Raw genomic sequence first — 22,402 nt, forward strand, 5'->3', positions numbered from 1 at the left:
AAACATTTTCTTAGCATGCATGGATAGAGAAATAAACACAGTTGACATTAAGTAGACCTATATGACATAGACAGAAAGAATACAAAGGATAGGAAGTGGCAGAACAAACATTCATGAAGCTTCACAGGTATGTGTTAATCTGTGCAAAACGTCAGGACTGGTTCTGCTCTTGACCTAGCAGTTGGAAGTCAGGCCTCTCAAAACTGCATAAATAACTGGTTAATTCCTCACTCCCCTTTTCTTTGTTTCATGTAGCAACTTTACATGAAACACCTGAGGGTTTCATCGTCACATGAATATCAGAATCACCTGAGGGGCTTGTGAAACAAATTGCTGGGTCCCACCCCCAGACTTTTTGATTCAGGAGGTCTGGGGGGCGAGGGGGGGCCAAGAATTTGTAGTTCTAAAAAGTTCCCAGGTGATGCTGATCCTCTGTGGTCCAGAAAACACACTTTGAGAACCCTAAGGGGCACATGGGTTTAAAAGCCTCAAAGATTTACTCAATTACGGTCATTAGAAATCTTTGGGTGTGAACAGGTCACTGGCAAAAGTAAAGAAGGGAAAGGTAACTTAAAAAAAGTAAAGCAAGAATAGACAGAAAATAGAAGAGTAAGAAAGAGAGACACAACCACATCACATAAATAAGCATGACATAAAGAAGAAAATTGATGTACATTATGGCAAGTAGTAGAAAGACACTTAGGTTGCCCAAATAAGGTTCAGATCTGCATAAATACAAGTTTGGGGATTCCCTTAGTATTGTCCAACCATTACACAGCATGAAGTTTACATTAGTGTAAATTTTTATTATCAGAACTTAGAATTACACTGTAAGATTTTTCTCAGGTGACAATAACATCCAACGTCCCCAAAGAGAAAAAAATATATTGAATATATAACCAAAAGGTCATGTGACACTCTCAGTGGAAACAAGACTTTAAAGGTCGCCTATTATATTCTAAAGTTTTTACCAACAAAAACAAACCTGGGACCTGGATCTTCATTCTTTCTCCTTAATCACCTTGGGGACTACGAGTGACTTCTATAGTAGCCAGTATATATAATCCTTCAGTAAATCTCCGAATCAATTTGAGGAAATCACAGGCCTTCACTAAATCCTGGTAGCATACATCAACTTAACTGTACGTATCACACATAAAGGATGGCTTTCTTAGAGATCTCATGAAACTGACCACCTAACTGAAAGTTGAAACAAACACAAGGTACTATAAAAGGCAAAAGAAATAAAATTAGAATTCATTGAATTACTACAGAAAGCCATATGCCAAGAGTGAAACAGAGGGTGGATTTTCCTCCTCTTCCTTATCAATCTACGCTCTGTATAAATGTTCATCAAATTCTGCAGGTGGTAGATGAAACTTCAAATTTGTGAGATAAGATAAACAGGTGAATGAAACAGCATCACTACTTCAGAAGTAGTAAATGCATTTTCTAATGTAGAAATGACACAAGTAGTCTATAAGAGATTTAGAAATAATTTTCAAACTATATCATAACTCACTTTTGCTAGACTCGAAAAGCATGGACCAGCCCTTTCCTTATTAAGTAGCAACACTGTATCTGAAAATGGTGACCTTTAGTTACATCTAATACTAGGGTTATAAAATGGGTAAGATTTATAATTTAAACTAAGACTCTTTCTTTTCCAACAAACTGGGTTCTTTTAGGCCCTAAAAATATTTTCAAAATACTGGGGTCATAGGAAGTTGCACTACTGATTTTTAGTACTGCATACACACAGCTGATGTTGACTAAATATATCAGTAGAATAAAAGAACATACATTAGATCCATGCCGGCCAAGAACTTCCCATTCACCGCTGGTAATTGCTATTTCCTCTTTGACAGGGCACTTGAAATCACCTGAAGATAAACATAATCATAATTCAGCACTCTACACCAGACTACAAGCAAATGAAACAATGAAAACTAGTATTCTAAACTCTTTTTTCCAAAAAGTTACCACTGAAAAATTCAAAGTTATGTCTGGAGTAATGAAAATGTTTTGGAACTAGATAGAGGTGGTAGGTAGTTGCACAACTCTGTAAATGTACTAAATGCCACAGTTCATTTTAAATGTTCACTTTAAAATGGTTAATGTTATGTGAATTTCACCTTATAATAACGTCTAAAGTTAAAAAAAATTCCAAGTTATGAGTCTTCAAAATAATAATGGAATAATCCATGTAAATAAAGTGAAAACAGCAAAATAGATTGTTACGGCAAAGACAGAAAAGAACTCAAAAGCACTTGCATTCCTAGACCCTTGGTTAGAAAGATAAAAAAATCTAATGGGTCAATAAGGCATTTCTTCCAGAAATGCAACAAACTACCTAAGAAGCCAGAAAGGAAAATTTTAATACAACTGTTTTTCATTTGCCAAAAACAAATTGGGTATTACCATAGTCCATACCAACATGTCTCATTTATCTTAATAAGATTCTGTCTTGGTAGATGAGGCTTTCTCAGTGGCATAAGGAGAAGGTTAAAAAAATGGAACCACTGCTCTATGCCTAGCTGCTACCAGCTCTGGCTCTGGGGAGTGACAGCTGAGGACAAGCTCAGATGGTGAAATGATACAGGATCTTAAGTAGGGTCCTACTCAAGTTAAAAAAAAATAGACTCCTTTTCTTTTTCTTAGATACAAAAATTCAACTTAGTACTTTAAATTTTATCACCAGAAAATAAATATTATTTAACATATAATAAATACTAATTGGGACTTCCTTAGCGGCGCAGTGGTTAAGACTCCGTGCTCCCAATGTAGGGGGTCCGGGTTTGATCCCTGCTCAGGGAACCAGATCCCACATGCATGCCACAACTAAGGAGCCCACCTGCCGCAATTAAGACCCAGTGCAACCAAATAAATATTTAAAAAAAATACTAATTGTTACACATTATAGACACTCATGGAAGAAAGGAGGGAAGAAGAAAATAAAATGGACATCAAGAAAAGGAGGACGATCTGGAGCAAGAAAGACTAAGTATAAAGGAGGAAAACGGAAAGAAGAGGTAGACAAACTGAGGGGCCCAGAAACAGACACTGAGAGGGAAAAGAAGCTAGGTGTTCTGAGAAGAATGTTAGCTAAGGTGACAGTTCTTATTCTTCAACAGGAGCATAAAATTTTAAGTTATCATCTTTTTATCACTGTCCCAAGAATGCTGCTTTAGTTAATTAACTACTGTTCAAGCTCTTTGACCAGTCTTCATCACTAAACTTTCCAGAATTCCATAAGTAGATTTAATTTCTGAACAACAGAGGAACTGGTAAGGGCAATTTCATGCTAAGGGCCAAGTTAAACTAAGGCTCTTAGGGAAGAAATCTCAATCTTGGATATATAAGCTCCTGTCTGATTAAAAAACAATTAGGCTAAGAGAAGAAGCAAAGTCATAGGCAGTATTTACTTTGCTGTCCTAAGATGTAGCTCACTGTTTCCCAAGTAAGAATGATATTTAAAAGACCATGTTGAGGGCTTCCCTGGTGGTGCAGTGGTTAAGAATCCACCTGCCAATGCAGGGGACATGGGTTCGAGCCCTGGTCCGGGAAGATCCCACGTGCCACGGAGCAACTAAGCCTGTGCGCCACAACTACTAGAGCCCATGAGCCACAACTACTGAGCCCGCATGCCCCAACTACTTTAGCCCACATGCCTAGAGCCTGTGCTCTGCAACAAGAGAAGCCACTGCAGTAAGAAGCCCGCGCACTGCAAGGAAGAGTAGCCCTTGCTCACCGCAACTAGAGAAAGCCTGCACGCAGCAATGAAGACCCAACGCAGCCAAAAATAAATAAATAAATTTATATATATATTAAAAAAAGGCCATGTTGAAAAAACAAACAACCCACTAAAAAGTCGGCAGAGGATTCAAATAGACATTTCTCTAAAGAAGATATACAAATGGCTAAGCAACATGATAATGTTACTAATCATTAGGAAAATGCAAATCAAAAGCACAATGACATACCGTTTCACACCCACTAGGATGGCTCTTAGCAAAAAACCCCCACAAAACAAAAACGAAACCAAAACAAACAAAAAAAACTACACCCAGAAAATAACAAGTGTTAGCGAAGATGTGGAGAAATTTGAACTTCTGTGCACTTCTAATGGGAATGTACTAAGGTGCAGCTGCTATGGAAAAGAGTATGGTGGTTCCTTAAAAAATTACAAAAAGAGTTACCATATCCAGCAATTTCGCTTCTGGGTATATACCCAAAAGAATCGAAAGCAGGGTCTGAAACAGATGTCTGTCCACCCATGCTCATTACAGCATTATTCACAACAGTCAAAAGGTAGAAGTAACCCATCTGTTCATGGATAGGTGAATGGATAAACAAAATGTGTTTCTGTATACAATGGAATATTATTCAACCTTAAAAAGGAAGGACATTTTGACACATGCTACAACCTGGCTGAACCTTGAAGACACTATGCTAAATGAAATAAGCCAGTCATAAAAGGACAGACCTGTATGATTCCACTTATATGAGGTATCTAGAGTAGTCAAATTAATAGAGACAGAAAGTGGTTGCCAGGGGCTGAGGGGAGGAAGGAATGAGAAGTTACTTATTTTCCACTAAATCGGGTATTATTTATTGGATAGTTTCAGTTTTGGAAAATGAAAAAAGTTCTGGAGATGGATGGTGGTGATGGTTGCAGAACAATATGAATACACTTAATGCCATGAAAACGCATACTTAAAAGTTAAAATGATAAATTTTGGTTTGTATATTTTACTACAGTTTTTAAAAAATGGCTATGTTGAGTCTGTTAAGTTACAAATGGCAGTAAAGCATGTAACATAACATCATTAAATGCCTACTATTCCAAAACAAACTCTATATTATTAAAGTAGAAAACCATAACTCAATTTTTTAAAAACACAGGAGTATTCAATGTACCATTTCATTTTTCCTAGGCTTACACATTCTGTATTACATTTCCCAGAAGGAAAACCATCACTTTTTAAAAAGAAACTAACTTCAGTTGACATAATATTTAATTTCACTTTGGGAAACATAATTATATCAATCTGAAGAGCTATGCCTATAAATCAACTTCAGTGTACATGCAGACAGTATAAAAAAAATCTAGTATGCACAAATATCTAATAACTTTGTAACATTTTAAAACTAGCTTTTTTAATCTAAAAATTATATGAGCTCACTCTAAACAAAATGTATAGTTAAGGCAAAAACAGAAAGTAAAAGTAAATAATCCCAATACCCAGAGATTACCCACTATTAATAGTTTATTATGTATCCATCAAGAACTTTGTCCTATGCTTATAAAGTACACAAAAAAGACATTACATTACCCTGCCCCTCCCACCTTCTGCCCCCAACGTTTTCCCCTTTTTAAATAAAAAAGGATTTCTTACTTGGGGCAGGCAGCCCGCCACTGGATCGTTTGTATTTGCTCTCCTTTAAAATGGATGTGATTTTATATAAATGACGAAAACCTGTTTTGCATTCAGAGGCAAAAATAAATTCAATTTCATCTTCATGACTTTGGGGAAAAACATGAAAGATGTCATGGATCTGTAAAATGAATAGCTTAATTTACTATACACATTAATGAAAATACTACATAAACAATTCAATTAAGCCAGAGAAAGAAGAATTACTTGATAAACATACTCTGAAATATAAATAACTGTCAGGCTAGGGTGTATGGTATATGTACAATTAGAGATTTTGCCTAGGCCTTTCACGTTTCTCTTACTTTAGTCAAAGACTTCATCTATTGAGAAATAAATGTTTCCAAATGGAGAAAAAAGAAAAATATGACCAAAAGCTGTTTCTTACTCACCATCTCTGAAATTCTTTGAAACACGGCACGAAGTTTGTTTAATGATATAAATCTTATTACAGAAGTGATGAGGAAAAATGTCTTTTACTTTTCTTTTCCAGAGAGAAATATTCTAACAGTTCAAGGGAAAACAGATGTTCATCTGTTTTAGGTGAATCATATGAAGCCTATATTCAGCCAGGGAGTGAGCTGGCTTTATTTATTTTGTATCTTGTTTAAGTTTTTTCCACTAAACTGGAAAATGAAAAATTCAATCCCAAACTGTTATATTTTGGTATAGTTTGCCAACTTAAAAGAGTTAAAAGAGAAAGTCTTTTCTAGACAGGATTCTTGTGGTCCTCTCAGAGGCACTAATGAGGCTGTGTTTTCATTATCTGATGTGTCCAGAAACAAGGGCAATTCTGCAGCCAGGGAGATGTCATTTCAGTGGCATCTACCTTTTATGTACAAACCATTACCCATTCTGGAACCAACATTCCAATCTGAAAATGTTCAAACTAAGCAAATAACATTCAAGGTTACTTTGAACTCAAAAAATTCATTTTGATAGTTTGCTATCGAGCTTCATTTGCTTTAGCATTCTGAGAAAATATTCAAACCAAGTACAAGAAAACATGCATACATTTATCCAGATGTCTGTTGTTTCTTCATAGATAATCAGTGGCGTCACAGAGTCAGGTACTGACTCGATGAGTCTCTGTCTTTCCATGGCATCATCTTCTACTGGGATAAATAATTCAGGTGAGATCAACACTATCTGTAGGCGAGTTTGGGAGCGATCTAGTAGGATAGTCCACGCACTATTTAAATAAACAAAAGAAAAGCACAAAATAAAGCACACTCTTCAGAAAATGAATATTCCGCTAATCTTTCCCCTAGCACCCATCAGTTATTTCTATAATCACAATGAAAGTATTGCTTTAGTATATGTTAAATTATCACTTACAAACGGCTAATTAAAAGTATTAGCTTATTCTACACTTAAAAGTTAAGCTTGAGTAGAGTTTTTAAAAGTAGTTTTCTTTAAATTTCCAAAATCACAGATGGCCTTTGAAATTGTTTTCTCCCTTTAATGTCGATAAATGCCTCGTGAAACTCCTGCTGTCCACATTAGACACGGGGACTACATGTAATCATCTCACATAAGGCTCTACAAATGTTTCTGCTTAATTATTCAATTAAAAAAATACATACTTATATGTGAGCCTAAAAGTCATACAATTTAACCACAAATAACACTGTGAAACTGTGACTGGCTAAGAGACAGAATTAAAATGCAATGCACCTATGCTTATAGGATTACAAGTCCACTTAGTTCAGGAAAACTTCTTTGTGCAGAACTATCTACACTTCAAATTTACATGTGAAGGCAGCTCCAACAGAAAGGAAAACCTATCAGCACAGACAGTTCTGGGTCCTAAATTATTTGTAAAGAAGTGGCAATTTAACATACGCACTATTTTCCCTCTGGAGTCCATCCAGCTCTGGCAATATATTCAACTCCTTCAAACAGAATCTCAAAAGGCTGAATTAGTTCCTTATCTATGACATCTATAAGCTATTAAAAAAGAAAAAAGGAATCTAGTTATAGAAAACTGAGATAAGTAACTAGCTTATTGGTCTACTTAAATCACTATCTTTAACAGCATACTTTTTCAGTCTTAGGTACACAGGATTAACAAAACCAGCAGTAAGTCATGGGTTACCTATAATGGTGCTCTACACTGAAAAGTTCTAACTACAAGAATCAGCATAGTCTAAACGTCTTTTCCCGTGAGTTTATACTAACAGAACTCTTGATAATAACTGGTAAAATCAGATTTTAATCACTTTATAGACTCTAGTATCTAAGAAAACTAATAGTCTCTAGTTCCTTTTATTTTAGCTTAAAATACTATTTTTGTAATATATTAGTGAAATGGTCCTGAGTAAGCAAACTTTTTTCCCTTAATAGTCTAACACAATTTTAAATATACTTTTTAAAAAATGGACAAAGGATCTGAATAGACAGTTCTCCAAAGAAGATATACAAATGGCCAATAAGCACATGAAAAGATGCTCAACATCATTAGCCATCAGAAAAATGTAAATCAAAACCACAGTAAGGGGGCTTCCTTGGTGGCGCGGTGGTTAAGAGTCTGCCTGCCAATGCAGGGGACACGGGTTCGAGCCCTGGTCCGGGAAGATCCCACATGCCACAGAGCAACAAAGCCCGTGAGCCACAACTACTGAGCCCACTGCTGCAACTACTGAAGCCTGTGCGCCTAGAGTCCATGCTCTGCAACAAGAGAAGCCACTCCGGTGAGAAGCCCACGCACCGCAACGGGGAGTGGCCCCTGCTCGCTGCAACTAGAGAAAAGCCCACACGCAGCAAGGAAGAATCAACACAGCCAATAAATAAATAAATTAATTAAAAAACAAAAAAAAAAAACCACAGTAAGGTGCAACTTCAAATCCACTAGGATGGCTAGGATAAATAAAATGTGGTATATCCATACAATGGAATATTTTTGGGGGATAAAAAGCAGTGAAATGCTGTTACGTGGTGCCAACATGATTAGTGCTTGAAAACATGATGCTAAGTGAAAGAACTCAAACTAGATACTGTATGATTTCATTTATAAGAAATGTCCAGAATAGGCAAATCCACAGATACAAAGTAGATTAGTGGTTGCCCAGGGTTGTGGGGCATGGAAAGGTTTGGGGGTGATGATTAAGGGATGTGAGTTTCTTTCAGGGGTAATGAAAATGTTCTAAAATTGACTGTGGTGATGGCTGCACAATTCTGTGAATATACTAAAGGCCATTTTAAACTTTAAATGAGTGAATTGTATTGTATGTGAATTATATTTCAGGGACTTCCCTGGCGGTCCAGTGGTTAAGACTCTGCACTCACAGTGTAGGGGGCCCAGGTTCGATCCCTGGTCAGGGAACTAGATCCCACATGCCACGACTAAAAAAGATCCCGCACGCGGCAACGAAGACCCCACGTGCCACAACTAAATAAATTTAGTGCAGCCAAATAAATAAATAAATATTTAAACTGTGTGTGTGTGTGTGTGTGTGTATATAAAATTATACTTCAATAAAGTTGTTAAAAAAGTCTAGCAGAGAAGACTGTTTTTAAATTAATTTTGTGTGCATTTAGCTTATAAGCATCTGTCCAAATGGAAAGTAGCAGTATTAAAGAAATGAGGGATATTTAATCTACTGTAGACATCTATTCAACACAGAAGGTGACTCACCAGTCAGTAACCACTATTTAAGAAATACTGATCTGGAGAATTAACACAGGCAAAGAGGAAAAATACTGGAAAGGAGTGGTAAATATGCATATCCCTATATTCTTATCTTGGGAACCAGCAGAAAGTTTTCAAAGTAGAAAATTAGGTCAACCTGAAATCATGATCTGTAGATGTCTCAGCAAGTTCAACAAGTCCAAAAAATAAAAAAGCATATCTAAAATCTCTACTGACAGACTAGTCAAATGATACAAAAAGTTAACATTTTATACTTACCCTTCCTTCAGCATCAATCAGTATTTCCGACATCTTAAAAGTGACTTTTGGATTTGCTGTGCCTTTAGAAAGAGACATAAATGAATAGTAATGCATATCCAAAATTATTCAAACGAATTTTGCCAGATCAATCCTTTTATTTTCAATTTCAATCATTTTGACCAATACTTTAGTCAAATGAGGAATGTTGCATATAGTCAGGACTTTATTGCATAAGTATCTCAAAACTCCTTTTCAATTCATAATTTTTAATATGGCTATAAAAAAAAAGCTGAAAAACATCAAGAGTTAGTTCGTAATGAAGGGGAATTCGTATCATTTCACAATTGAAACACTAAATAGCAATATGGGAAAAAATTACTAATTTATTAAGAACATAATCCCTTAAAAATCTTTATTTCCTAGCAAAAGTACTTCTTTATTCATTTCTTGAAATAATCAGTTTTGTGCACTTCCTCACCTTTGAAATAATTAAAAAGGATCAGCCTGTAATTAAAAAACCTACTTCAGAGACACTTAAACAATCCATCCTTACTAAATCTGTAAAATATCCATGTTGACCATACCTTTGGATGAATGCAGAAAGAATCTTGTTTGAAAAGCAGGAATGAGTGAATATAAATGCCAATGGAATACAGTACCTGTTTTAGGATAACGGAATGAATCTGCCCTCCTTGTTTCCAACATAGGGGACGTAACATGAATAATTTCCACTTCGGATTCATCATTTTCTTCATACAGAATTCTAAGAATTTTACTGCCACTGGGAGCTTAAAAGGAAATTAAATATTGAAAATTTAGGAGAATTATGCCAGAAAGTAATCATAATTGACCATTCCCTCTAGTATTATATCTCCTATAGTGAAAAACAGTTTATACATAAAACATGCTGCCTTTTATGTATAGAGTATATGTACAATGTATTAAGCTAGAATGTAAAACAAATTTCTAACCAGATCACAGTCAAAAAGTTTGAAAGCTACTGCTTTAGAGAGCTGTTTCTCAGCTAGTAAAATCCTTGTGAATACACCAAGAAAAAGGAGGAATTTGTGCTCTTTTTTTCTGATCCATTCATACACTAATTTGGCCATCTGTTCATGCAGACTCTAGTCAATCCTGTTTTTTATAGCAACTCCCATTAAGGGGTGGTATTTTTTATTTTGCCACCAATGTTGCCACCAACCAGCTTCTAGATGAAAACCTGGCAAGGAGAGTTGAAGGACTTGGGGTACTGAACCACAATACACCTGTTTTTCATGAGAACTCATTACGGTGAGATATAGCCTGAATATTCTAAATAACTACTGGTAGGATCCAATCTTCATCACTTCAGAATCTATTTTAAGAATCTGTGCAGTTAACTAATTGGTAGTTGAATCTCATAATACTTTAATTGACCTGTAATATATTATTTTGAAGCCTCTTACTTGTTTCAGCTTCTGGACACCACCAATAACCGGAATATCTATCAAATTCTTCTTGAAGAACAAAGGTAGCAACTCCAGCTGATCTTGGATCCTCTTCCATGTTGGCTAGCTCTAGACAAACATAAAAGCAAAATTATCACAGAAGTTCTCTATCTTTTCATAGGTACAAAGCAGAATGATTCCATTTATTCTGAAAGGCAGCTATAGTATAGTGGTGAACTGTGGAGCTAAATGGACTGAATTCAAATCTGAGTTCCATCATTTACTAAATGACTGACCCTGGGCAAAGCACCTGATCACGTTCCACTGCAGTACCCATTTATAAATGGGAATAAGAACCTACCTTATATGGTTGCTATGAGGATTAAATGAGTTATTTTACATAAAGTACTTAGAAAAAAGCCTGAGCCATAGTATGTGTTCCATAAATGTTAGTTATTATTTTCCCATTTAGCTAGGACCATGGGAAAAAGAATACATGTAAAGGGTCATGGTGACTTTTTACTCTCCTGCACAGAGAAGCACATCTTTAGACCGAGAATGGGGTCTGACAGATCATGTAATTCACCATTTCTCCTCCCTCCCCTTACTCTTATTTAACCAAAGCAGATGAGCTTTTATCTGTTTTACACCTAGGTTTCCAGCAAATAGTCTGAAGGGAACTCTTGCTTTAAAAACAAAATCTAGGGATTTCCCTGGTGGTCCAGTGGGTAGGGCTCCACACTCCTAATGCAGGGAGCCTGGGTTTAAGCCCTGGTCAGGTAACTAGATCCCACAGGCATGCTGCAACTAAGAAGCCTGCACGCCGCAACTAAGACCTGGCGCAGCCGAAATCAATCAGTCAATCAATCTGAAAAACTACAAAGCCATAATTATGTAAGATTTCATGACATGGGAAAATGTTTACAATATACTTGAATTAAAAAAAGCATATTACTAAATGACATGTATACTGATTCCATTTATAAAAGTGTAATACAAATACATATTTTTTAAAGTGTCAGGATATAAATCAAAATGTGGTCCTCTCCAAATAGTGAGACTATGAACAACCTTTTTAAAAAGAATTGCTTTATAATTTACAAAATCTTAAGTGTACTGTTTACTCTGAAAAATGCATATACTTGCATAACCACACGCTATCAAGACACAGAATATTTCCAACACCCCAGAATGTCTTCTCATGCCCCTTCCCAGTCAATGTCCATTCCTGCCTCAGAAGCAACCACTGATCTGACTTCTATCACCATAGGTTAGTTTTGAATATTCCAGAATTTCATGTAAGTGAAATCATACAGTATACACTCAGCAACAAACACAGTATGTTTGTTGCTGAGTGGTATTTCATTGTATACCACAGTTCTTTTATCCATTCATCTGTTAATGGACATCTGAGCAGCTTCTAGTTGCTATTATGAATAAAGATGCTATGATTATTCTTGTGTAAGAATCTATGTGGACATGTGTTTTCCTTTCTCTTGAATAAAGACCTAGGACTGGAATGGCTGGGTACTGTAAAAAATTTATCTTTAAATTTATAACAAACTGCCACATAGTTTTCCAAAGTATCTGTATTATTCTATACTCTTACTAGCAATGTATGAAAATTCCTCTCCAACATTTGGTGTTCTAACAGGTGTGTAGTAATATCTCGCAGTGATTTTAATTTTATAGGCAGGTTTCACTGTATTATGTTCTCTTATCTGTATTTTCTGTATGTTGTCTGAAACAAATGTGCAATATGAACCAATGACCCCTTATCCAAAAATTTTGAGTCCAGAAGTGTTTCGAACTCAGAATTAGGGGGATTTTTTCATATTCATACATCTATACATAATTATGTCACTCTCCAGCAGGGTAATCAAATACCCTGTAATCAAATATACTAATATTCCTGCAGCAAATTTAGGAATAGGCACACTAAGTAGGATTAAGATTATAAATATCCTCAGGTCAGTTCAGGTCAGGTTTTGCCACCAAATGAGTTTTAGCACCAACCTAATGAAAACTAACCTCAGTTTTCAGAGTTTCTGAATTTTGGAATTAATGATATAGCCAAAACCAGCACTCAGTTTTCTTGGATCTTTCAACTACTCCAAAGTTATACCTTCCATACTGCTTTGTATTTTGTTCTCCTTTAGATGTGAGACTATGTATCGCTCATTTATATCTCCCTATCACTTACTACAGACCTCAATTACTAAGATTAATTAGATGAATAAATGGTATCATCTTGTTCTCCCAATAAGATATGTCCTTTGGGAGGAGAGGTTGGTATTAAGTTACCTTTAAATTCCTCTATTATAGGAGGCAGAGAATAAACAAATGCACATGCCAACCTACTACACCCACCCCAAAGGGGACTTTCACGTGGAAACCTACTGTGAATAAGAGGGGTAAGAGTGATGTTGCTTACTCTCTACCTACCTTTCTATCTAGGGCTTCCCTGGTGGCGCAGTGGTTAAGAATCCACCTGCCAATGCAGGGGACACGGGTTCGATCCCTGGTCCAGGAAGATCCCACATGCTGCGGAGCAACTAAGCCTGTGCGCCACTACTACTGAGCCTGCGCTCTAGAGCCCATGAGCCAAGACTACTGAAACCTGCACGCCTAGAGCCCGTGCTCTGCAACAAGAGAAGCCACCACAATGAGAAGCCTGCGTACCGCAGCGAAGAGTAGACCCCGCTCACTAAAACTAGAGAAAGCCCGTGCACAGGAACAAAGATCCAATGCAGCCCTCCAAAAATTAATTAAAAATTTTAAAAAACGGTCTATTTCACATGTTCAAAAAAAAAAAGCAGTACACTATTTCCCATCTTTCATTTGTATAAAAGCTTTGGAGAAAAACATACACATCTTTTCTGTGCTTTCAGTACTGCTTAGCATTATTATAGTCACTTCAATAAAAATTAAAAATTTCCACAATACAGAAAGTTTTATTTTTCCTATTAGGACAAAACAACTAAGCAGGCTCTGCAAAAAGGGGAGACAAATTTTTAAGTAGTTCTTATAGTGTGTACTAGATTTTTCTGTTTGTTTCCCTAAAAACAAGATTAATTTTTAAAATTAAATTTTATTTTAATCAGAACAGTTTTGGGACTTCCCTGGTGGTCCAGTGGTAAAGAATCTGCCTTTCAGTGCAGGAGACGCAGGTTCGATCCGTGGTCGGGGAACTAAGATCCCACATGCCACAGGGCAACTGAGCCCGTGAGCCGCAAACTACAGACCCCATGCGCTTTGGAGCCTGCTCACCATAACTAGAGAGGGAACCCGCACGCCACAACTAGAGAGGGAACCCGCACGCCACAACTAGAGAGAAGCCTGTGCACCGCAACAAAGAGCCCAAGCACCGCAACGAAAGATCCCGCATGCTGCAACGAAGATCCCGTGTGCCACAACTAAGACTCTACACAACCAAAAATACAAATTAAAAAAAAAAAAAAAAAAAGAACAGTTTTGGGGAAAATTCTGCTAGTCTTATTAGGCTAAAAGAACAACCAGGTCAGAGGTGCTACTGTTGTGCTGTCTGAAAATGACCCTTAAAACAAGGGAGCATTATATAGGTGGTACATACCAGTTATCCACTGTGCTTTTGTCTTTTTTCATTTTAAAGATTTAAGTTTAAAATATAAAGATCACCCAGCAAGTTTCAATTGGAAAATGTAAGCAAAAGCAAATTAAAATTTAAAAATACTTTTCAGGAAAGTAGATTTGAAGAACTTGAATTACCGTTGTGCACATACGTAAGCCTCCTTTCTTCTCTCGTTACAATGTTGGATATCCATATATCATTGCTATGTATAAAAGCAATCCAGTCTGGATCCGCTGGGCATAATTTTGGATCCATCCGAATGTTGGGACAACTAGTCTCCACTAAATTGGGCCGTAAGGGTTGTTGCTAGAAAAGTAAACAACATTTAAAGGCAAGTATCAGGCTGATACATATTTGTTTACCAGCGCCCTTCCTATAAAACGAATACTAATCCCAAGTATAATATCAACTATAATAACTGCTCTCCAGAAAAATGTACTTTCATATGCCTTAACTTATAAGAAAGGGCTCATTTTTTTTCTATGAATTAATAAGCATAACAGGAGCAGAAATAAAGACAAAATAAGAGCACTTCATAAATTCTGTTGTCCAAACCTGTTTAAACAGAGTAATTATCGTTTGTTACATGCTTTTATTAAACACTTATTTGACTATTTCACTTATTAAATATTTCTAATTAATTTTACCAGTATAAAATAATTTGCTCATAAAAATGTAATGAAAGCTAGAATCATCACAATTCTATTAGAAGAATAGTTCTGATATCACATTAAAATTGCCTAGAATAAAATCAAACATTTAAAACCATTTACTGAGATGAATCAAGCTTTTAGGGGAACCAAAGAGGGATTGCCCTGTGATATCATTATCTTCGAAAATCCACCTCAGCACTTACTCAAAAAGTGGCACTGATGCCCTTTACTAATTCTTCCTACACACCAAGTGTTTTTAGCATTTTAAAAATTGTGTACTAATGTCACTGAAAAAATTATTAATTCTTAAAATTGGAAATTAATACCCATATTTCTTGTTTTCATTACTACTAAATTAGTAGTAAACAATTAGTGAAAAGAATTTTTTAGTTTGTTTAATTACCTTTCTGATTTGGACACAAATAACTTCAGGACCCAAAAACAGATTTATCAAGTAGTAACATCAACTTACAGTAAATCCTTGTGGCCCTCCATCTTTTACGTGATAAATTCCACTACCAGCTTGAAACAGAAATGTTCCACTTCCTTGGTGATAATCATAAGAAGCAATTCCAACTGTTCCGATTCGTTTTCTTTCTCTCAATAGTTCTTCTTCTCGAGAATACATTCCATAGTCCAGTGTTGCCTAATACAGAAAGAAAGTCTCACATTCCAGTCTTCTGAAAGGTGGCTTTTTGCTTTTAGCACTGAAATTCTAGCATCTCCAATATTATTGGGTTTACATTTTGAGTGATCCCAAAATTTGCCAGCAACTTTAAACAGATTAATTTCAGGAAGTCTGCTGAAAAATTTCTTGGTAAAGGGTCCCTAGACGATTACTGTATACTTAGAGAGCAAGAATTAAGTCTCATCACCTTGGCTTGGCATTCAAGATCTTCTACAACTTAAATGTAATATAGCAGTTCTGCATGCACTTAAGAGCAGACTCTGAAGTCAAGCAGTTTGAATCTAGGCTTTGACTCTCGTTAGAGGTCTGACTTTGGGCAAGTAGTTTAATTTCTTCCAAAGTAATTTTCTTCACTTTCAAAGTAGTAATAAATCATCTACTTCAGCTTTGTGAAATTTAACTTAGATAAAAATATGTAAAATGTTTAGCACAATGATTGGCACAGAGTAAAGTTCTCAAATGTCAGCTGTCATTAGTACCTTTCCACTAATCCACTAATTCTGCTTTAATAAAACCTTAGGTCAGGCTTGTCACACCACTGAGGTAAAACCCAATATGCGGTGTTCTGCTCCTGGCCTTTGTTCCATCACCGCCCCCCCCCCCACCGCCCGCCCGAGGCCATTTTTCTTTCTATCCATCCAAGTTTTACTGATATCCCAAAACCTTAGCCCTAATTCAGCATTGGCCAGGAAAGTTTCCTGATGCACTATGGTGTACAGTGATCTCTTCTTTGAAATTTATATGAGTTACTATCTCTTTTACTCATTTGGCTATGGTTTTGTTTTTCACTTTTTTTCAGTATTTCTGACTAGAAATAGATTAAAAAAAAAACAACTTGAGAACAGAATCTGATTTTTGCTTTCCTACCTAAAGCATCTGTTAAAATCTCCCTCAAAGAATATTTGTAATCAATGATTGATGATGAAGGACCTTCCCAAACTAAAAATATTATTTGACACATATGTAAAATTTAAAAATATATATATATATAAATCTAATAAGTGCTAGTTTTAAAAATTTACATCCACATCTTCCCTAAGAGTTCTTTATGATAAATAAGGGGATAAATAAAGGAATGGTAAATAAGGGAAACAGACGTGGTTTCTGCTACCAAGGACTAACACTATTTTATGTTATGTTATGTTATTTTATTTTATTTGGCCGTGCCATGGCTTGCAGGATCTTAGTTCCCTGACCAGGGATCAAACACCGGCCCCCCACAGTGGAAGCGCAGAGTCCCAACCACCAGACTGCCAAGGAACTCCCAAAGGACTAATACTTTAAAAGTAGCCAAGTTCAGGGACTTCCCTGGTGGTCCGGTGGTTAAGAATCCACCTTCCAATGCAGGGGACGCAGGTTAGATCCCTGATCAGGGAGCTAAGATCCACACATGCCGTGGGGCAACTAAGCCCGCATCCGTACGTCGCAACAAAGACCCAGTGCAGCCAAAGTAAAAAATAAATAAATAAATATTTAAAAAATAAAAAAAATAAAAGTAGCCAAGTTTATATATCCGGAAAAAACCGTAATTCGAAAAGATACATGCACCCCAGTGCTCACTGCAGCACTATTTACAATAGCCAGGACATGGAAGCAACCTAAATGTCCATCAACAGAGGAATGGATAAAGAAGATGTGGTACATATATACAATGGAATATTGCTCAGCCATAAAAAAGAACAAAATAATGCCATTTGCAGCAACATGGATGGACCTAAAGATTGTTATACTGAGTGAACTAAGTCAAAGGCAAATATCATATGGTATCACTTATATGCGGAATCTTAAAAAAAAAGGGGGTACCAATGAACTTATCTACAAAACAGAAACAGAGTTACAGATGTAGAAAACAAACTTATGGTGACCAGGGGGTAAGGGAGGTGGGAAGGGATAAACTGGGAGATTGGGATTGAAATATACACACTACTATATATAAAACAGACAACTAATAAGGACCTACTGTATAGCACAGGAAACTCTACTCAGTAGAGTTTGCAATCAATGATTGCATTTAGGGCCCACCCTAAATCCAGAATTATTTCATCTTGAGATACTTAATTACATCTGCAAAGACCCTATTTCTAAACAAGATCACATTCACAGACACTTTTAGGACTTGGACATATCCTTTTGGTGGTCCCTATTCAAACAACAGGACATTATCAAGAAAGTAAACAACAAAAACTGCAAACAACCTGGTTAACAAAGTGGGCAAAAGACTTGATTAGACATTTCTCCAAAGAAGATATACAAATGGCCAATAAGTACATGAAAAGATGTTCAATATCACTAATCATTAGGGAAAAGCAAATCAAACCACAATGAGACACTACCTCATACTCATTAGGATGGCTCCTATCAAAAAGCCAGAAAATAGTAAGTGTTGGCAAGGATGTGGAGAAACTGGAACTCCTGTGCACTGCTAGTGTGAATGTAAAATGGTGCATGGAAAACAGTATGGCAGTTCCTCAAAAATATAAAAATGGAACTATCGTATGATCCAGCAATTCCACCTCTGAGTATATACCTAAAAGAATCGAAAGCAGGGACATGAAAAGATATTTGTATACCCATCTTCATAGGAGCATTATTTATAATAGCCAAAAGGTAGAAGCAATTCAAGTGTCTATTAATGGATGAATACACAAACAAGATGTGGTATATACATACAACAGAATAATATTTAGCATTCTGACATACGCTACAACATGGATAAACCTTAAGGACATTATGCTAAGTGAAATAAGCCAGTCACAAAAGGACAAATACTGTATGATTCTACTTCTATGAGGCACCTGGAGTAGTCATACTCATAGGAACAGAAAGTAGAATGGTGGTTGCCAGAGGCTTGGCAGAGAGGTAATGGGAAGTTATTGTTTAATGAGTACAGTATTCCAGTTTTGCAAGACAAAAAGAGTTCTGTGGATGGATGGTGGTGATGCTTGCGACAATGTGAATGTACTTAATGCCACTGATGTACTAATGTACACTCAAAAATGGTTAAGATGATACATTTTATGTGTATTATGTCCACAATTTTTTAAAATGAAGGTATAAGAACTTCAGAGTAAGGTAAATGAAGAATAGAAAAAAGGGTAAGTAACAAAAATGTCTTACCTCGATAAAGGAGAGATCAAAATGTGTTTAAATGTATAGATTTAAATTAATGATTATAGTACTAAATACTTGCCAAAGGTAATTATGGCTGATTTTCTACTAATAAATTAATGATTACTGCAATTAAAGAAAAAGATAAAAAGACAACCCACAGAATGGGAGAAAATAAAGTCCAGTATCTAGAATACATAAAGAACTCTTACAATTCAACATTAAAAAGACCCAATTTGAAATGGCAAAGGACTTGCACAGACCTTTTTTTTTTTTTTTAGGCCTCATCATGCAGCTTGCCGGACCTTAGTTCCCCGAGCAGGGATCGAACCTGGGCTCCCTGCAGTGGAAGTGCATTGTCCTAACCACTGTATCACCAGGGAATTCCCCAGACATTTCTTTTCTTTTTTTAAAAATTAATTAATTAATTTTATTTATTTTTGGCTGCTTTGGGTCTTTGTTGCTGCATGTGGGCTTCCTTCTAGTTGCAGCAAGCTGGGGCTACCCTTCGTTGCAGTGCTTGGGCTTCTCATTGTTGTGGCTTCTCTTGTTGTGTAGCATGGGCTCTAAGTGTGCGGGCTTCAGTAGTTGTGGCACGTGGGCTCAGTAGTTGTGGCTTGCGGGTTCTACAGCGCAGGCTCAGTAGTTGCGGCGCACGGGCTTAGCTGCTCCACGGCATGTGGGATCTTCCCGGACCAGGGCTTGAACCTGTGTCCCCTGCACTGGCAGGTGGATTCTTAACCACTACGCCACCAGGGAAGCCCTCCCCAGACATTTCTTTAAAGAAGGTATACAAATGGCCCATAAACACATGAAAAAATGGTCAGCATTACTGGTCATTAGGGAAATGCAAATTAAATAACAATGAGATATCACTTCACATCCGTTACGATGGCTATAATCAAAATGACGGAAAACAACAAGTGTTGGTGAGGATGTAGGAAATTAGAACCCTTATACATAGCTGGTGGGAATGTAAAATGATGCAGCTGCTGCGGAAAGCAATTTAGTAGTTCCTTAAAAATGTGAACACAGAGTTACCACATAACCCAGTAATTCCACTCCTAGATATATACCCAAGAGAACTGAAAACAAATCTATACAAAATCTTGCATTTGAATGTTAAAAGCAGCATTATTCATATAAGCTCCAAAGCTGAAACAACCCAACTTTATCCATAAACTGATGGATAAATAAGATGTAGTCTAGCCATACAATGGAATATTATTCAGTCATAAAAATAAACGAAGCATTATTACCTGCTATAGTGTGAATGAATCCAGAAAATACTGTGCTAAGAGAAAGAAACCAGTCATTAAGGCCCACATATTATACAATTCCATTTATATGAAATGTTCAGAATAGGCAAATCTATAGAGACTCAAAGTAGATTAGTGGTTGCCTTGGCCTGGGGGTACAGAGGGTGAAAGGATGGGGAATGACTGCTAATGGGTTTCTTTTGCAGATGACAGAAAGTTCTAAAATTAGATGGTGATGATGGTGACACAACCCTTTGAATACACTTTAAAACTATTGAATTGTATACTTTGAGTGAATTGTATGGTATTTGAATTATATCACAACAAAGCCAGTAAAAAAATTTTTTTAACGGAAAAGCTTATTCTATGCTAACAGTAATCAAAAGGAAGCTAGAGGGACTATATTAACATCAAAGTAAACTTCAGAGTAAAGAATATTACTTGAAATAAAGAAGGTCATTTCAAACTAAGAAAGCAGTAGATTTACGAATAGGATATAACAATCCTATCCACTTATACCCCTAATAACATAGCTTCAAAATATATACTAAAGGAAAAACTAATAGAACTGCAATGAGAAACAGTCAAATCTATAATTATGGTTGGAGATTTCAACATTCTCTCTCAATAACTGATAGAACAAATAGAAAATCAGTAAAGACATAGAAGACTTTAACAATACAATAAACCAATTTGACCTAATGGTCATTTATAGACCCAACAAAAACAGAACATATATTCTTTTCAAGTGAACACAGAATACATACAAGGATGGACTACATTCAGGGCCATAAAACAAGACTTAAAAAAATTGAAAAGATTTAAGTCATACAAAATATGTTCTTGGATCACAGTGGAATTAAATTAGAAATCAAATTTATGAAAAATATGCTAATATTTGGAAACTATATAGTACACTTCTAAATAACTTATCGGTTAAAGGGAAATAGGAAGTATTTTGAACTAAATGAAAATGGAAACACAACATATCAAAACGTATGTGCTACAGCTAATGTGGTACTTAAAGGGAAATTTATGACATTAAGTGCCTATATAAGAAAAGAAGAAAGGTCTCAGACTAGTGACCTCAGCTACCACCTTATGAAACTAGAAAAAGGAGAACAAACAAAATCCAAAGTAAGCAGAAGAAAAGAATTAATAAAGTTTAGAGCATAAAATGATGAAATAGAAAAAAACAAAACGACAGAGAAAAATAAATGAAACCAAACTGATAAACCCTTAGCCAGACTGATCAAGAAAAAAAAAAGGCTGGGAGTGGAGAAGACACAAATTACACAAAATATCAGGAATAAGAGAGGGACAACACCAAAAATTCTTACAGACATTGAAAAGATTAGGGAATATTATGAAACTTATGCCAATAAATTTGATTACTTACATGAAATGGAAACATTTCTTAATAGACACAAACAACCAAAGTTTTCTCAAAAAGAAATACATAATATGAATAGCACTATATCTAAGGAAGAAATTGAATTTGTAGTTAAAAACCTTTCCACAAAGAAAATTACAGGTCCAGATGGCATCACTGGTGAATTCTACCAAACAAATTCTAGAAAATTAAAAAGGAGGAAATAACTCCCAACTTATTCTGTGGCTAGCATAACACTATTACCAAAATCAGACAAATTTCAAGAAAAGAACACTACAGACCAATATTCCTCATGAACACAGATATTAAAAAATCTAAACAAAATATTAGCAAATTGAATCCAACAATATTTAAAAGGATAATAAGTTAGAACCAAGTGGGCTTTATCCCAGGAATGCAAGATTGGTCTAACACTCAACAATCAAGTGATGTTTTGTTTTACCGTATTAACAAATTAAAAAAGAAAAATCCTGTTCACAGCAGCACTATTTACAATAGCCAAGACATAGAAGCAACCTCAACGTCCATTAACAGATGAATGGATAAAGAAGATGTGATATACATACATCACAGAATGGAATACCACTCAGCCATAAAAAAAAGAATGAAATAATGCCACTTGCAGCAACATGAATGGACTGAGAGATGATCACACTAGTGAAGTACAGAGAAAGACAAATATCATATGATATCACTTATACATGGAATATAAAAAAAAATGATACAAATGAGCTTATTTACAAAACAGAAACAGACTCACAGACGTAGAAAATAAACTTATGGTTACCAAATGGGAAAGGTGGGGGAGGGATAAATTAGGAGTTTGGGATTAGCAGATATAAGCTACTATATATAAAATAGATAAACAACAAGGTCCTGCTGTACAGCACAGGGAACTATATTCAGTATCTTGTAATAAGCTCTAAAGGAAAAG

The 22,402-nt window shown here is 35.9% G+C and overlaps 1 protein-coding gene across 7 annotated transcripts in view; it reads right to left on the reverse strand.

Moving 5' to 3' along the window:
- The window catches only part of DPP8 (dipeptidyl peptidase 8), a 54,279-nt gene that overhangs the window by 17,207 nt on the left and 14,670 nt on the right, over window positions 1-22,402 (reverse strand). For 6 of the 7 annotated variants that reach the window (XR_003795855.1, XR_003795856.1, XM_029237594.1 and 3 more), the window contains 9 exons: window positions 15,493-15,666; window positions 14,505-14,673; window positions 10,776-10,886; window positions 9,990-10,118; window positions 9,349-9,410; window positions 7,288-7,388; window positions 6,453-6,630; window positions 5,400-5,559; window positions 1,804-1,883 (listed from right to left, as the gene is read on the reverse strand). Coding sequence is in view for 5 of the 7 variants with exons in the window: in XM_029237594.1 (XP_029093427.1) it covers window positions 1,804-1,883; window positions 5,400-5,559; window positions 6,453-6,630; window positions 7,288-7,388; window positions 9,349-9,410; window positions 9,990-10,118; window positions 10,776-10,886; window positions 14,505-14,673; window positions 15,493-15,666 (1,164 nt within the window). In the remaining 2 variants the exon portion in view is untranslated. Of the gene's footprint in view, window positions 1-1,803; window positions 1,884-5,399; window positions 5,560-6,452; window positions 6,631-7,287; window positions 7,389-9,348; window positions 9,411-9,989; window positions 10,119-10,775; window positions 10,887-14,504; window positions 14,674-15,492; window positions 15,667-20,075; window positions 20,111-22,402 lie in introns of all 7 variants that reach the window. The other variant, XM_029237596.1, reaches the window with a different exon arrangement.

Source organism: Monodon monoceros, unplaced genomic scaffold (genome assembly GCF_005190385.1).
Source record: "Monodon monoceros isolate NGI ecotype Baffin Bay Population unplaced genomic scaffold, NGI_Narwhal_1 Super_Scaffold_21, whole genome shotgun sequence".
Taxonomy (NCBI): Eukaryota; Metazoa; Chordata; class Mammalia; order Artiodactyla; family Monodontidae; genus Monodon; species Monodon monoceros.